A 17,724-nucleotide genomic window follows, 5' to 3' on the forward strand; every position below is an offset into this window, starting at 1 on the left:
CCAGGGAAAACAAGCCAGTGGTGAACTGAGGAGAGTAACTTTAATTACCCACTCCGTTGGAGATGCAATGCTCTCGGACACTGTATGTAAGGATGACTATTGTCTTAATGTGTTCCAAGGCTTATATGCATAAGCAAGATTCTATCCTACAGAGCGATCTTTGGAGGAACACACCTATATGAGCCCGACTGCTAGTCACAGTCTATGAGATTAGGGTGATCTCTAGTAAGCTCATGAACAGGCCAGGAGTGTGACTAATATGCTCCACCCGAGGGGTCGGCCTTCGGCAGCCTCGTATCAGTGAGACTTGTGGTGAAACTTCTTGACGCCAAACTGACAATTCAAGGCATAGTCAATTGTTCAGTTGTGAAGTAGTGCAATTACTTGGTCTAGGTGGAGCTCAACCTTAATCGGTCTTCACTGAGATGTTGATATATCAAAACAGCGTTTGGAACAAAGGATAAAGTGGGCCCCTGAGATCTGGTGGGGGTTGTTGAAATATGAGATGGGCCTAGAGCCCATATGACAATTTCAGATTTGATCTCTAAGGGCCCATGTAGGTGACATGACAAGGTGGTGGGGAGTTTAGTCCCACCCCGGAAGTGGAAGGAGAGTTGGAGTGGTTTATAAGGGATCCTCTCCATCATGCTATTGGAGCTTGAGAAGAGATGAGGCCCTCGCGCACTCCTCCTCCTCCGCTCGCCTCGCCACGCCACGCCTCGCCCCGACGCGCCGCGGGTTGCGGGTTGCGGGTTGTGGGATTGAGCCGAGCCGAGCTCACTCCTATGCGCTTCTTTTTGCCGGTCAGAAACGGAGAGTCTTTGACAGGTAGGGCCACGATCTGAGACGTTGGATCGTGGGCTACCGACTTGGACGTGGGTTCAGCCCACGTCTCTCCACGTGCGGCCGCACATATATATGTGGGACGCTGCCAGCCCTAGCCGCCACGAAACAGAACGCATCTCCGCCTCCACGCCCACGTCGTTCCTCTGTTGCTGCTACCGCCGCCGACTCCGTCCCGTTCACCGCGTACACGGTTGACGGGAGAGCAGGCCTCCGAAACCCCGCTTCTCCGGATCCTGTACGGGAGAGGGGCGATTAGGTTTTTGGGTAGCGATTACGCGACTGCTCGCTTCTGTTCATCTACGTCCGCATCACCTTCGTCATCACCATGTCGACCGACGCCGACCGTGCCGCCGCTGAGAAGGTCGAGGCCGACAAGAAGGCCGCCGAGGATGCCGCGGCTGCTGCCGCCGCCACCACCGATGCATGGCCGATTGGAGGGTATACATCGTTTATCCTTCTCGCGTTTCTTTCTGTTGTAGCAGTACTAGCGATATGCGTAGATATTTCTACTATATGCGTAGTCCATGCTCTGTTAGATCGTAATCAGTGTGTTATCAATGCTGTCCATGTCATGCTCATGATTTATTCATGAATTAACTTAATTGAAAAACTGCCTATTTTCTTATCAATATATATGTTGTATTTGCTGAAGATGCAACCAAACCTAGCTTCGAGTGACGTCCAATTTGCCATGCTTAAAAATCCAACGTCAGATTTTTGGCATTATCGTTGAGTAATCAATCGCGTGATTTCTGATAGCCAACATGCTTTTAGTCATGAAAAACTACCCCTGTCATGGGCTGTTCCTTTGTTTCTGTCTCTTATGCCGGATTTTGTGCGCTCTTGTGCTGGAAGATGTATATGTCGAAAATAATGTAAAGCAGTGTAGGTCGGAAACCCCACTGTGCACTCCAAGCAGCCGCTGGTCCGTACGACAGCTCTCGGCTCTATCCCTATCGGCAGCCGCCTGATGACGTGTCGTGTGCGCAAGAGTCGAGCCACGTGCTCCTGATATAGCGCTCCACGGTGGCGCCCATGCAAAAGCAAGTGTGTCGTCGCAGTAGGTGCAACGGTGGTACGTGCAGGTAGAGTGAGAAGTAGAAGGATGCAAGCGATTCGTACGTAGCGTACGGGTACGCCGGCCGGGTCCGGGTCGGATGGTGGTTGCCTTTCGCTACTCCCCATGCACGCAGACGTAGGAGCCAAAACTCCTCTCCTGATGCCCCCCGACCCCGTCGTTGCTTGCGCTGTCTCCCAACTCACCACCTTTGCTTTGCTTTGGACCTGCCTGCCTTTCTCCAGTCCTCCTCCCATGCCTGCACTGCACCACCCAGCCCACTCCTCTGCGCTGCAGCGTCTCTCTCCTTCTCTCATCGACCGAGTATTCTGATGAGCTGACGTGCACAGACGTATGGTATGGTCGAGTAGTCTGACGAGATGGCGTAAAAGCAACTTCAATGCAGCGACCTATTTCGTCCGCCCGCGTCTGTTCGGATTGGCGCGGACACGCGCCGACCTAAACGGACGCGCGTCCGTTTTTCGTCCGCGGCGACCCATTTCAGGCCTATTTTTGAGCTGGATTTGCGTCGGCGTGGACACGAGACGGACGCGCGCGCTCGTCCTTTTTCCTCACCGGGCCTGCTGGTCGGTGGCACATTGGATTCACACCCTCGCCCACCTGCTACGTCGCCGACGCCGCCGGCTATTTTTTCAGATAAAAATGGATACATAGATAATTCTAGCGTACACAGATAAAAAGAAAAGACCACTACTCGTCGATTTCTGACTCCGACTCGGTAATGTCCTCCTCCGATGTCTGAATGTAGGCGTCAGCATACGCCTCGTCTTCAAAGTCCCAATCCGCCGTTTCTCGTAGCTTCAATTTCAATTGAGCTGCCTGCTTCCGCGAACGCTTGTCCTTCCGATAGGCGGCTCGCTCCCTTCTCCTCGCGTCCCTCTCCGATCTCAATTGCTTGTAGAACTGGCGCTCGTCGACGATGTCCTGCGGGTAGTCTCCACGCCACAGCACCAAGGCTTCCACGTCCTTCTCTGCGATGGCGAGGCGACGCTGCTGCCTCTGATGGACACGACGATCCTCGTCGGTGAAAAGCCACGGGAGAGGCGCCAGATCCTGCGCCCGCTGGCTCGACACGTTGGGAAAATTCATATCCCGACGAGGCCTCAGGAGGCGCCACGCCGCCGCGTCGTGCGCGCGGGCCGCCTCCTCTGCGGTGTCGAAGGTGCCGAGGACGAGACGTTTCTTGCGAAACCAGATCTCGGCGGAGAAGGCGCCGGAGCGGCGCTCGCGGACTCCGCGAAAACCCGAAGCGCGTAGGCGGCGGATCCACATGGTGGCGCAGAGGCGGCGAGAGTGGGCGGCCGACATAGTGTGGAGAGAGCGCCTTCTTTTATAGCGAGCGCCGGCCGCGGCGCGCGCGCGATCCTTTCCCGCGCGCTGGAGCGCCAAAACCAGCGCGCACGAACCTTTCCCACGTGCTGGAGCGTCAAAATCACGGCGACGGCACGATATTATAACGCGTGCGGTTATGAAAATTGGTCGGCCCATTGGGCGCACTGCCGACCCAAAACTAAAAGAGGGCGGACGGCGAGCGTGCGGCCGACCCAAACGGATAAAAAACGGACAAAAACGCCATTCATTTAGGTCGGCCTTTGGAATTGCTCTACCGCTGCATTTTCTCCATTTTGACTCCAGTTTTGTGAGCGCTACCACTACGGGTCTCTCGACTTTTCTTTGTTTTTTTTAAGGAAATCTGGATTTTCTTTGTGACTTGATGCATTCACGCACTTCCCGGGGGCCCTTCGAATGGCACGGCATGTCCTGTAACGAGTGTGTTGTACATACTCAATCATGACCATCACTATGTTGTCTCGCTCTCTACTCTTTCCCCTCTCGTCCTCTTGTTTTCTCTTTCTCTAATGCCCAAATGGATTGTTATTCTCTGCATTTTCTTTTCCAAAAGGAAATGAAAAGCATAATTGGGCCCCATTGCCGCTCCGTTGCTTGCGAGTTGCAAGGTCCATCTTGATTGCTTCCACGACGACACTGATGAAAGTCAGAATCGAATAGCGAACCAGCATTGATCAGATGGTTAGATTTCTTGTGATAATAGAACCGGTTCATCCGAGTTTAAGTTCTAGACTTGTGACAGGTGATCGTATTTTACTTAATTTATTTCGGGCTGTCCGACACTATTCTTTCCGCGGTATGACTTGTTCATCAACTTTGAGTTGTCTATGATAATTTTGTCAATCTCAAGATCTGTCTGGATTAATCTCTCGAAAATGCTCATAAGGATAGGGTGTGCATGTGTGTATGTGAGTGTCTGCGTCTATATCATGTCTTGGAAAAAATCAAATAGGAAACCGTACGATGCAGATTGTTCGAAGATAATGTAACATGGAAAGGAAATGATGGGTGAAAACAAAGGAAAAAATGATTGAGTAGTCATCACATGTTCTCAAACACGGGGAAAATTAGGTGTAGAAAATGGAATAAATAAAATGAGAGGCTCTGAAAAATTAGAATTTAAATCTGAAAAACAAGTTTGAAAAGTTACATTTCGCTGTGGTATAGTGACAGGATGACTTATTTGATTTAAATTTAGAAATGGCAATTAACTAGTCGCAAGACAATATGAGTCCGAGACTAACCTTGAAATGATTTGCATGGTTCTGTGATATGTCCTAACCGTATCTATACATTTTGTTATTTTTAAATTAAATGTTTCCGTTCACTCAAAATAAGCACTCCCAGCGAGCGTTTCAGAATTACCACATGAAAATAAATAAATTGCCATGCTGTTGATTAAGAATTCGCCATGCGCTAGAGTAAAATTGCCATGTTGTATGTAAAAATTCTCAGAAAAATGGAAATGGCATGCTGCATGATAGCAATTGCCATGCGTTTTCAAGGTTTGCCTTGATGTAAACATGAAGAATTGCCAGCCTGAAAAAAGAAGAAAACGGTGAAAATTGCCATGCTCGGGATTTGTCATGTTGCTAAAGAAAATTGCCATGCTACATCAACGTAAAATGTTGCAAATTACCATGTTGCGACAACATAATTTTCCATCCTGAAATGTTTTCGATCAGATCGCCATCCGGCGTGAACGGGGTCATAACGCCAACTTGTAGTTCGCTCGGAGGAAGGTGTGAGAGCGTACGCTTTGGGATTCCTGCACGGTATCAAACGTGTCTAAGGGCATTCACTCGGGATTGGAGGGTTAAAAATCTTACATTAGTGTTTTTTAACATTTTTGTTATTGATGCCCTATTCATCATCGAAATATCATAGTTTTATTTTATGATGGTTTCAACTTAGGTTCATAAGGTAGAAAAATCATAGGAATAGAAAAGTCATAGAAAATGAGATGACATGTATCTAAAATCCTATGAATAGGAATATGAAAGAAGATGCCCAAAGGTTGCACAATGCACGGTTTTATACCAAGGTCGAAGGGGGTTGGCGGGTCCCAGCTGCCTCTAAACACATGTGTAACGCTCGGATAATTAAGCTACAGTAATTCCCTGCTAATGATGTCACGTCACCCGATTACTGTTGCTAATCTCACCTTAGTGTGAAACCGGTTCGGATTTAAATTCAAAATCAAGCAAACAATAAAAAATTTCAAATATCAAAACTAAAATGTTTCGAGTGAGCCAAATAATGCATAGGTAATTACGGTGGAGAAACCACACTTTTATAAAATGTTTCTATACACCAAAATGGATAAAACAGTAGCGAGAACAATTATTTAAATACTCTTAAAAATATAAACAAATACAAATTACTTTGTTTAAAGTATCAAATTATTTGGGGCGGTGACATAGGTTATAACACTATTTTATGTGACACTTTTATGTTTTGTAAAACTAAAATAAAAAGGAAACTAAGAAGAAAACATAAAACATATAAAAGAAGAGGGAAACAAAACAAATAAAAAAATGGGGCAAAAGAACCCAATGGCCCAACTGGGCCAACAGGCCCGGCTAGCCAGCTCCCGGCCCATCCCCACCACTTAACCTCTCCCTCCCTCGTAACCCTAAAATTTCCCTCTCCCACTTTCCGAATCCCCTTCTCCCCCATCGGCCGAGCGCCACTGTCATTGTTGACGCGTCGATCCCGCGGCCACTGACCTCACCACGCCGCGTCTCCGTGTCCATCCGCTTGGCTGTCGACCGCAACGTCGCTTGGTGCCATCCGTTGGAGCCGGGACCTACCTCGGCGACCCCTGCGTCCCCGTCTTCTTCCTCTGCTCCGCCGGCGAGCTCCATCGACTCCGGCCGCCCGACCGCTCCTAAGCCCCCAACAGCTGTCGTATGCCACCCGGTGAGCCCTCCCTGTCGATCCTCTCCTTCTTTCTCGCTTGTAGCTCGCCCCATCGCCATAGATGGCCGCGCACGCCCTGCCTCGCCCCAGACCGTGCCCCGAGCCGCCCGCTCGAGCGCCCCCTGGCTGCCCTCCGCAGCCACTCGGGCCTGCTCGCACGCGCCCTGCCGTGTGTCTTCCTTCCACCCCCCGCTCGGCGCTGCTGCCCACAACACCCGCTGCCGCTTGTGCCAGCGCTCGCTCGCCCGCCGCTGCCGTCTCGCGCTCACTGCTCCTGCCGCATCTGCCACCTGCGCTCGTCATCGCCGCCGCGCGCACCTCCTCCGGCCTCTCGCGAACCGCGCCGCCCGCCGCAACTCCTGGTGTTCCTCAGTCCCCTGCCGCGCGCCGGCCGCCGGCCCCCACTCTCCTGCTGCTGCTGCCTCCCCCTGCGCCGGCGCTCTGCGTCCGTGCCCGCGCCCCTGGAGCCCCGAGCTCGCCCGCATCCTTCGCCCCCGCGCGCGTCCTCTGCCGCCCGGGTTCGGCAGCCCACGGGGCTCCGCCCCGTTAACCACCGCTCGGGCGCCCGCTAGCACCCGTTAGGCCTTCTAGGCCTATGACACAAGGGGCCCAGCCCTTGAACGTTTTTTAAAAAGAAAGAAAGAAATGTATAATAAAAATATTAATTAATTAATTACTTAATTAACTTAATTAGTTCTGTTTAGCTAAACTAATTAAAATTAGTTAATCTAATCTTTTATTTAAAACTAATTAACCTGGCTTAATTACTCTGAGCCTATGACGAACGGGACCCACGCGTCAGTCTGACTAGACAATGGTCAACTTTGACTACTGATGTCATGCTGACGCAGTAATTCTTTTTCGAATTAACTAAATAATAATAATCCCAAAAAATGATTAATTCTTTATAAATTAATATAAATAAACCGTATGTTGGAATAAAAATACTTTATACATGAAAGTTGCTTAGAAGTTCGAGACGAATCCGAATACACACTCCGTTCGTCTGCCACATGCCCCTAGCATAGCAAACATGCGACATATTCTGATGCATATCCTGTCTTTGGTACTATTGTTGTTACCTTTACCTGCAATCCTAAATGCTTAGTATATGATGCTAGTATTCCATCAGTGGCCCTACATTCTTGTCCGTCTGCTATGCTATATTATCGGGTCGTGGTCACTTCGGGAGGTGATCACGGGTATATACATACTACAGTATTATACATGATACATGGTGGTGACTAAAGTCGGGTCGGCTCGTAGAGTACCCGCAAGTGATTCCGATGTGGGGGTTGAAGGGGCAGGTGGTTCCATCTAGGTAGTGGTGGGCTTGGGTTCCCAACGGTCCCCGATTGTTACTTTGTGGCGGAGCGACAAGGCAGGTGGAGACCACCTAGGTGAGAGGTGGGTCTGGCCCTGATCGTCGTTCGCGGATACTTCAATTAACATGCTTAACGAGATCTTGGTATTTGATCTGAGTCTAGCCACTAGCCTATACGCACTAACCAACTATGCGGCAACAGTTATGGGCACTGGACGTCGTGGTATCAGCCGAAACCTTCTTGACGTCAGCGACTGAGCGGCGCGCGCCGGATTGGACTAGAACGCCTGCTATTGTATTAGGGAGGCTAGGCCTGCTTACTGGCCGCGTTCACAACGTGTAGGTGTACCTCTCTGTTATGCCTGGGTGGGGCTGCGACGTGTTGATCTTCCGAGGCCCGGCATGACCCAGAAAAGTGTGTCCGGCCAAAGGGGATCGAGCGTGTTGGGAAATGTGGTGCACCCTTGCAGGGAAGTTTATCTATTCGAATAACCGCGTCCCTCGGTAAAAGGACGACCCAGAGTTGTACCTTGACCTTATGACAATTAGAACCGGATATTAATAAAACACACCCTTTGAAGTGCTAGATACAACTCGGTGATCGCTCTCTCACAAGGCGACGAGGAGAGGATCCCCGGGTAGGTTTATGCTATACAAAGATACTTGGTGAACTTACCATCTACTCTCTTCTATATGCTTCAAGATGGAGGCTGCTAGAAGCGTGGTCTTCGATAGGACTAGCTATCCCCCTTTTATTCTGGCATTCTGCAGTTCAGTCCACAGATACTACCCATTTCATTGATACCAATGCATATGTAGTGTAGATCATTGCTTGCGAGTACTTTGGATGAGTACTCATGGTTGTTTTCCTACTTCTTTTCCCCATTTCCCGGTTATTGCGATCATATGATGGAGTCCAGGAGCCGGAGGATCCCAAGGATGATTCTACGTGGATTTCGGCTTCGAGGAGTAGTTAGGAGGTCCCAGGCAGGAGGCCTTGCCTTTTCGATCGTTACTACTTTTGTGCTAGCCTTCTTAAGGCAGACTTGTTTAACGTATGTCTGTACTCAGATATTATTGCTTCCGCTGACTCTTGTGTCTTCGAGCATTTGTATTCGAGCCTTCGAGGCCCCTGGCTTGTAATATAAAGCTTGTATTATTTTAATTTATGTCTAGAGTTGTGTTGTGATATCTTCCCATGAGTCCTTGATCTTAATCATACACATTTGCGTGTATGATTAGTGTACGATTGAATCGAAGACGTCACAACAGGTGATGCTCTAATACGGGCTACATGAAATATTTGTAAGGATCAACAAAATTAAGTATGCTGGGTCTTAATCTAGCATTTCCATAACCCATAAGACCATCTCCAGTAGCAACCCGCAAAAAATCCTCCCGCGTCCGTCCATGGACACAGATGCGGGAGGACGCCATCCAATGCTGGTCGCATACATTTCAAAACCGCATTTTAACTAAACGGACGAAATTCATAGAAAGTGGTCGATATTCATCAAGGTTAGGATAGAAAATAGCACAAATCATCCATACACAGCATGCAAATTAAGTCTAGTACAACAATGTTTCCAATTCGACTAGATGTCGTATGTCCAACAAGGTTTTCATGAACGGATCATGTCGTTCCACACATACTCCCACTTCAATTTCATCCAACAGTGTGTGCACGTAAATGCTCGTCCCTCTGTCTTGTGGTACACTACGGCGACGCGTGCGAGGTATATATAATGTGTAGACCAACATAAAGTGAATGAATGAATCAACAAGTTGAGCAATAGAAAGTAAAACTTACCATTTCCTCCATGTCCACGTGCAATGGCCACCTTACCTCGAGCTGACTAACCAAGTTGTAAAACTTGATGGCGGTGACCTTAATAGCGTGCCAGCGATACAACGACGACCTCACGTTGGGCGGTTGAATGATGTACATGTCATAGGGCATAGTGTGCTTTTGTGCATGAAACTTTTCATGCACTTGCTCCCAGAAGGGCTCATCTATGCTCCTGCCTATGAAATCCGTGGATACGGCCAGCCACGCATCGCACAACAACTCATCCTTCATGGTCGAGTAGCTCACCATCCTTCGTACTCTAAAACAATGACATAACATTTGAAAATAAGATCAATGGCATTTGACCGAACACCATCCGGGCGTGGTGTCCGCCATGAAGGTCGTCGACCGGGGGCGGAGTGTACCTGGGTACAAACGGCTCCAGGGTGGAAAGCTCTGTTGGAACGGCGAGCGGGAGCGTCAGTGCTGGTTGCGGACGTACGACAATGACTCTGTGGCGGTTGGAGACGAACAACAGCGGCGATGGAGGTAGAGGGTGCGAATGCAAAGTAAGGAGGAGAAGGGGTGGAATGGAATGAAATGTGACCGGGAGAGGGGATTGAGTGGGCCGGGAGTGTCGGAGTTCGACGCTTCGGGTGTCCGGCCTTCCGCAAACCTCCTATACTTTGTCTTCAATTTATGAGAGAAATCGTGTCAGGATCGCCCCGCGGACCGATATAGATCGACGTTGGATGATTTGCGTATCCGGACAATGTGGTCCGGACGGTTGTGCGGGTTTGACTTGAAGATGCCCTAACATGTGAAGATGATGTTCGACTGCTTCTTTTAAGCGTACATTACAGATAGACAATACGTTGTTTTGACTTAAGCCATCACTTACCGAGGCTAGCAGTTGTCTATATCATGTCCCACTCTTGAAGATGTATATGCTTCTTTGCTTAAAAAGGGGACCAGCAGTGGGTGTGCACATATATACCTATCTCATCCATCTCCTAACTAGCAAGTACTTAACCCAAGCAGTTATCTTCTTTTAATAAAGTTCACAGTGGAGTACATCATATCATCGGCAGCTTAGTTAGCCGACCATGGAAGCTTAGTTTAGCTTCATTAGTAAATATAGTTGACTCAAAGGGCAAGTATGCATGCATCTTGTGCGGTTGTGCCCAATGTCCATTATTCTGTTCTCCATTAGAGAAAAACAGTCTTACCGAGATCATGTTCCTTCCATTTATGTATACCCCAACTTTGCCTAACTTTAGGTATAGCCGGCCGAACTTGAATAGTAACACGCAGCACACTAAGCTAAGGTACTCCCTCTGTTTTAAATTATTTATCGTGATTTTAGTTCAAATAAGTAATTTGAAACAGAAGGAGTAGCTTGTACATATCTGAAAGATCTCACTTGCGCAACACTTGAAGTGGCTGACATCCACGATTAGTTATTACAAGCCATTCTCTTGATTTGATATTCTCATTCCATCTGACAACCTCCTAATTAACAGTAATATTCTACATATATGATTGATTGAGCCGCCCAATCGACCCTAGCTAGGGGGCTGTGGAATCTGTAACCAGGAATATTTGTAGGAGATATGGATGGATCAGGAACTAGGAAGCAGCTACATTATTGTTAGTTTCCAGTTTTTTATATAAGGGCAAGGTCAGGAGAATTACCTACGCCTACTACTCTGAATCTTGCCTAATGATGAATAATTAATCATCGAGCTAGGAACGCATGTGCGCGCATACAAAAATACATGAAAACGGCAGGTACACATGACACATGTGGCAACACACGGTCGGTCGGCCAGGGCTGCTCGACGCTAACTCCTCAAGCAACCTGCAAGCCATATCTTGGCACTTTGGCACGTAGGGTCCCATGCAAAATGAAGCCAAATGAATCCAGCAAGGCAAGGAAGAAGAAAGGAAATTGGTAACGCACAATATATCCTGGCTAATTTTTTCGAAGCCAAACCCATGTTGAATGATGCTTACAACCCATCCACGAGTCACATCTGACAGGTTGAAAACACAGTGGCAATGTGTTAGAATATATTTCGAACTCTCTTTACTAATTCAGACTTTTGAAGCAACCAGCTGAAGCGTAAATTCAATATGATATCTGAGCCAATAGGTTTTAAGTTTAAGACCTTGTCAACCCATTATTCAAAAAAAGATTCTGCAGACTACACCGATTTCACGTCTAAAGACTAAAATAGACTAGACGCGAGGGGGGTGTTGAAACATATTGCCCGCCTCTCTTCATCAATTTAAACTTTTGAAGCAACTGGCTGGAGCATAAATTCAATCATTGTTGAGGAAATCGTTAACTGGTAGCTGCTCGGTTGGCTAGCGAGTAGGGGATTAATCGGCTAATCGGCAAGTTAATCGGCCATTTAATCAATTAATCGGACGATTTTTTGGTTTATCGGCTACTCGGTGACCCTATGAGTAGGGATTAATCCGCAAGTTAACTGGTTAATCGGATGAATTCTTGAACAGGGAATTCAATAAGATGTAGGGGCCAAATCAAGTATTTCGACAAAAAATAATATATTAATATTAAGATGATACACCTTGGCAAAGAAATAAATATTAAGTTGACACCAACTGCATTCAGCCTCTACAAAAATACAATATCAAAATCAAGTCGAGATATTGAGGATGCACATAGCAAAAAAAAAAAACGAGCCGCTTTCACAAACAACATGCAACAAAGCAAACAAGCAACAAATACTACCCCACCATCCATGGCAACTAACTACGAAAAGTTTATTCGAAAGCAACACCTTCACATTCGCTGTGGCCAGATCCAACCGATGAAGATGAAATCCTGGATTTTCACCCTGAAGAGCACGATGTATGAGGAATCTTCAAAGCAATGCCCTCAACAAGGTAACATTGCGTAGCCACGATCATTGCCAGTTACAACCGTCAAAGGTCAAAACTAAGGATTTCACCTCAGAGCTTGAGACCCGGTAAATAGGAGCGTACTACCAAACCGAAGACAACGTGTATTGCCGCCACCACTTGTCAAAGAAGACAATGTTGCATGAAGAGGCTCATGCACATACCATGATCATAGAACATTCAAATCAAAATTGTTCCATGGTATACATGTCTGAGATAGCCACATGGACAACATAACACATCTAAGGACATGCTTACGAATCATGAACTACACACAACTTGGAGAGACAAATGTCATCACAACTTCAATTTCTAGGACGAATGAGCTCCAGAGCCGGTGTGGTGGTCTACGACAATGACAACGCTAAGATGTGGCAAGTCGTAGCCACACTATCCCTGCTTCACCGATTCACCTCTTCGAGCCGCCGATTTTGCAGCCACTCTGTCGTTGTCATAGCAAACCAAGCCACCGACCACCTTAGGGTCACCATCAACCACCATAGGCTTGGACCTGACAGTCAATCGTCGGATCCAACTACTATAGGGAAGCACCAGCAGCATGGGCGACTAACCCGAGGTTAAGACACATCCACGGAGCCCACATAGCCAAAAGGGCAAACTGTGGCCACACCTACCTAGGAACATTGCCAAGCGGCTCCAGCCGGCCATGGTGCCGCCACAAGCCAAGGAGTCACCCCTGGCCTCAACTTGCCCGAGAGCTGACCATCGTCATCCCATCGGCAACCGCACACCAGATGCCTCGCTGCCCATTGTCGGTGTCGTGGTGGGCGCACGACAGATGCCAAGGGATGGCTAAAGAGAGGAGGAGGCTCGAGGGCACCGGTGGGCTCCAGAGGCGAGGTTGGCATGAGTGAGCGAAGGACGCAAGACATACCCAGGTTCGGGGCTCTCCGGAGAGATAACACCCCTACTCCTGCCGAGTGTAGTTTGTATGTAACAGTACAGGGTGGCTCCTAGAGCTGTATGGAGGAAGAAGAAAGGTGTGCCAAGGCTTAGGCTGCTCCCTCTCCTAGCGTGTGGCTAGTCTAATTGATCTTATGTCCGCTTATATGCATGAGGGCTCCTAGGGGGTTTTATAGGTCAACCCCCAGGGGTACAATGGTAATGTTACAACGCCATGGGGCTGGGTTGTCATTGTCCGGGAAGTCGGCGCTGAGACCCGCCGGGTGTCAGGGCTCGCCGGGTTTTTCGGGTGTGGGCCCCGTGCGCTGGGGGCACTGTTTGCCGTCTTGTCGATCGTCACGGAGTGGCGGGGTTGGGTCTGCTACAGTGGCGCACCGTCAGATTGCCGCTTGCTGGCGTCAGCAGTGACGACGGGTGCACTGTAGCCACGCCGGCCTTGGTCAGCACGTAGGTGGGGCACTATTGCCACGCCTCGGCTAACCAGAGGAGTTGGTGGGGGCACTGTTGCCTCGCTCACCCTTGAATGGAGACTCGTCCCATTGTACGGCTGGGGGATGGGACGGGAGCTGACCCGTGGTCGGGTTGAGGAACATGCCAAAGGGGGAGCTGGCTTGTTGGAGAAGTCTTGACATGCCGGGTTCGGCCGTCTTGCGTCAGCCGTTGGGGCCGGGTTGATGAGTTCGGCTGGGTCGAGGGGCTTGGCCGGGTTGAGCAACCCGGCAAGTGCGAGCCGGATTGAGGGGCGTTGCTGGCCCCGATGTTTTTGAAAAAGATCCGGGTTACATTGCCTGCACAGGGTTCATCCCCCCGACAGTAGTCTCCGAAGCTGTGAAGGTCCGCCGTCTTCGAGCGGGAGGCCCTTCGCAGTTTCCCCCCTGAGGAGGCGAAGTTGTGACCGCCGGGTCCGGCAATACCCACTGTGTTCCGGCTTCCGGAAGCCGGATCGCGGCATCTCGGCGCGGGCGGGAAACCGAGGAGTCCGCTGAATCTTGAGACAATCTTTTGGGCTCTGCGCGGGCGCCATGTGGCGCCTGGGAGCCGGAGGGGCCTGACAAGCCACACGCGCGACGGGACAGGGCTACGGGATGGGGCCCTCCATCACACGCCCTCGGCCCACGCGCGCGGATTTATTGCGGCGTCCGCGAGTCGGTTGCCATTCTCGAGGCAGTTTTTGCGTGCGTACGTGCGCACTTATTGCGGGGGAGTGGGAAGGGCGAGTGCAAACGATCCCACTTCCCCACGTTTGAGCCATGGCTTATAAATTGGGGGGAAGGGGCGGCGGAAATCATTCTCGCTCGTGCTACTTTGCTTCTTCGTCCACCTTCTGCCCTTTTGCGACCGTCGCGCTGTGACGCCCGCCGCTCCGAACAGAGCTTCACCGCCGTTCTTTCCTTCTTTTCCTCTCGCTTGCTACGCTTCGCCTTGCCGATGGCGCTTCCGTTAGGCTCGTGCATGGGCTCATCCATCTCTGCAGAGGACATTACGTACCTCCGCTCCACCAGGCGCTTGCCGGGGGAGACGAAGGTTGCCATGCGCCTGCCGGAGGGTGAGCGGGAGCCACGACCAGAGGGGACGGAGCGCGTGGTCTTCTACCCGCACTTCAGGCGCGGGTTCGGCCTCCCTGCGAGCTGTTTCTTCCATACCTTCCTGGAGTTCTTCGTGCTCCATCCCCATCATCTTGGCACGGTTGCCATCTTGCAGCTCTCCGGCTTTTTCACCCTCTGCGAGGGGTACCCGGGGGGTGGAACCCACGATCGATCTCTGGGTGCGCTTCTTCGCCTTGAAGCAGCAGGGCCCGAAGGCCGGGGAGATGTCCTCTTGCGGGGCCGCCGTCATCTACAAGTGGTCAGGCGGGGGCTGCCCCAAGATGCCGCTGAAGGATTCTGCCAAGAAGTGGCAGAACTCCTTCTTCTACGTCCGCAACCTCGACGCGAACCACATCAACCTGCCGCCCTTTGTTGACGTGCCGCCGCGGGCGAAGCTGAACTGAAACTACTTCCCCCGGCACCTGTCACAGGAGGTGCTCAACTTGTGCCAACGGGTGTCAGAGATGAGGGAGCGGGAGGGGCTCACCAGCACCGACCTTATCGCTGCCTTCATCAGGCGTCGGGTGCTACCGCTGTAGCGGCGCACCCATATCATCGTTCTGATGACTGGTCTTCAGGACCCCAACCGGATGTCGAACCTGCTCCTAGGAGCGGACCAGGTTGCCCGCCGGGTCAATGACATTTCCAAGGCCGGGCTGCAGGAGGATTGGGAGTTCGGGAAACCCCCGTACAGCCAGGCGAACCCGGCACCCGTGGTGAGTCCTTGGTCTTCGTATTTTGCCACTGCACATCTTCTTATTCTTGCCGACGCGACACGGGAGGTGCTTCTGAATGCCATCCGGCATCCATATGACCGGGCGCCGACGCAGGTGGTGTGGGACGGCTCGGAGGAGCCCGTGGCTCACGGCGAGAGGCGGAGGAGGCGGACACCGATGCCGGCGCGGGGCGCCGTGTAGGTAAGTTTTTTGTGCTCTTCGCTTCTTGGGATGTCGGTCGCGAGGCCGTATGGGGATTTTGATGCGAGTCGTTGGTGCAGCGGCACCGAGGGGAGGAGGGGGCAGCGCGGCTGGAGTCTGGTCGTCTCGGGGGACGGCGGTGGCGAGACGGCCGCACAGGAAGGGCGACGTGGCGCCCTGAGGTCCGGCCATGAAGCGCGCGGCAGACCTAGCAGCCAGGACAAAGCCGCCCGCCAAGAAGAGACGTCGCGCTCCATAGGCGGCGCCGGTGAGACCCACCGTCCTGGTGGTACCCGGGTGAGTTCTCCTCTGCTAGTTTCGAGTTGTCGAGTGGCTTCCCTTGGTTCTTACTAATTTACTCCGTCGAACTTCAGGTCGCCGATTTCGTTGGCGCTGGCGGCGGTGGATGCCGCGTCCGGCGGGAACGATGTGTTCCGGAAGACCCGGACCAGCGCCGATGATCGGGACCAGGAGGTGGCCGATCCGGACCTCGGCCTAGACCCGGCCGACACCAAAGGCTTGGCCTGGTGGGACCGGAACAGGGCCGAGGCAGGGCTAGAGGCGGCGTCGACCCAGGCTTGGGTCAGTGCAGCAGCGGCGTGGGCGCGCGCTGGCACGGAGCCGGCGTGGCCCGAGATGCCGGCAGGGATGGAGCCAACGGCGACGGTCTTCATGCCGTCATCGGAGGGGAGCGTGGCCAAGGTGGCCGTGCGGACGTGGTGGACCTCGACCGAGAGGTCATGGTGGTTGAGGACGACACCCCACCATGGATCGACGTGGTCGAGCAGATGGGGGTCGAGGGAGGCAGCGGTGATGCTGTCTTGGAGGAGGCGCCGTCAGGGAGCACCTCGGGCGCCGACGGGCGAGGCGCCGCCGGTGGTGGCACCGCAGGCTACTCCGGCCGTCGTGCCGGAGAGAGCGCCGGAGAGGGCGCGGCCGCAGAGGAGGCGGTCAGTGGTGAGTACGCCCTGGTGCCCAGACCAGGGGGTCGCCGGGTCACTGGGTCGCAGCCGGATCTGGCTGGGCCCAGCGAGGTCTTCTTCGGGCCTTTGACCCAGGAGGAGGCGACGATGTCCGCCATGAGCCGGCGCCTTCGAGAGCGGACGGACAGGACCCAAGCCTTCGCCCAGGCCGAGGTGGAGCAAACACGGGAGCTGGAGTGCGCCATGTTCGTAAGTTCTTCCTTCATCTTTTGTTTTCTTTTTGTTGCTTCTTTTAGTGGTGGCGCGCTAGCGCACCCACTGGGTGTAGCCCCTGAGATTCGGGCCAACTACGTAGTAGTTGGGTTGAATCTTAAACTGTTGTCTTGTGCTGATCATTGCTCCTTGCAGCAACTGGACTCCTACCGAGTTGGCGTCTTCAACCGGCTTCTGGAGAAGCACCGGCAGCTCAAGCAGCAGCTTGCCGCCAAAGAAGAGGCGCTACGTGTCGCCACATGTATCTTTTCTTGCATGCTCTCTTAGTGGGGGCGCGCTAGCGCACCCACTGGGTGTAGCCCCCGAGATTCGGGCCAACTCCGCAGTAGTTGGGTTGAATATTAAAGTAATCCTTTGTCTCTGATTCTTCGTCACGTGGAATACTTCACCCGAGGTGTCATCTTGGAGAACATGGCTGATCCGAGCCAGTTATCATTACGACCGTCTTGTTGCTGATGCTGGCCGGCTTGGGGCCGAGGTGGCTGTCGGTGTCAAAACCGGCGGATCTCGGGTAGGGGGTCCCGAACTATGCGTCTAAGGCGGATGGTAACAGGGGGCAGGGGACACGATGTTTACCCAGGTTCGGGCCCTCTTGATGGAGGTAATGCCCTACGTCCTGCTTGATTGCTCTTGATAATATGAGTAGTACAAGAGTTGATTTACCACGAGATCGAAGAGGCTAAACCCTAGAAGCTAGCCTATGGTATGATTGTTGTTGTTGTTGGTCCTACGGACTAAACCCTCCGGTTTATATAGACAACGGAGGGGGGCTAGGGTTACACAGAGTCGGTTACAAGGAAGGAGATCTACATATCCGTATTGCCAAGCTTGCCTTCCACGCCAAGGAGAGTCCCATCCGGA

General features: G+C 51.7%; 1 protein-coding gene and 1 pseudogene across 1 annotated transcript; one reads left to right on the forward strand and one right to left on the reverse strand.

The window, feature by feature from the left end:
* Nucleotides 1–2,614: 2,614 nt before the first annotated feature.
* Nucleotides 2,615–3,232, reverse strand: LOC147985459 (uncharacterized). The gene has a single exon (XM_087541586.1). The coding sequence runs from the start codon at nt 3,230–3,232 to the stop codon at nt 2,615–2,617; it is 618 nt and encodes a 205-aa protein (XP_087397712.1).
* Nucleotides 3,233–15,031: 11,799 nt separating this feature from the next.
* On the forward strand, nt 15,032–15,667 carry LOC147985460 (uncharacterized; annotated as a pseudogene).
* The last annotated feature ends 2,057 nt before the right edge of the window (nt 15,668–17,724 follow it).

Source organism: Triticum urartu, chromosome 2A (assembly GCF_056163025.1).
Source record: "Triticum urartu cultivar PI428250 chromosome 2A, HENAU_Tu73, whole genome shotgun sequence".
Taxonomy (NCBI): domain Eukaryota; kingdom Viridiplantae; phylum Streptophyta; class Magnoliopsida; order Poales; family Poaceae; genus Triticum; species Triticum urartu.

Excerpts from the sequence above, each read along its gene's own strand:
- LOC147985459 (XM_087541586.1), bottom strand. The coding sequence starts at position 3,232 with ATGTCGGCCGCCCACTCTCGCCGCCTCTGCGCCACCATGTGGATCCGC.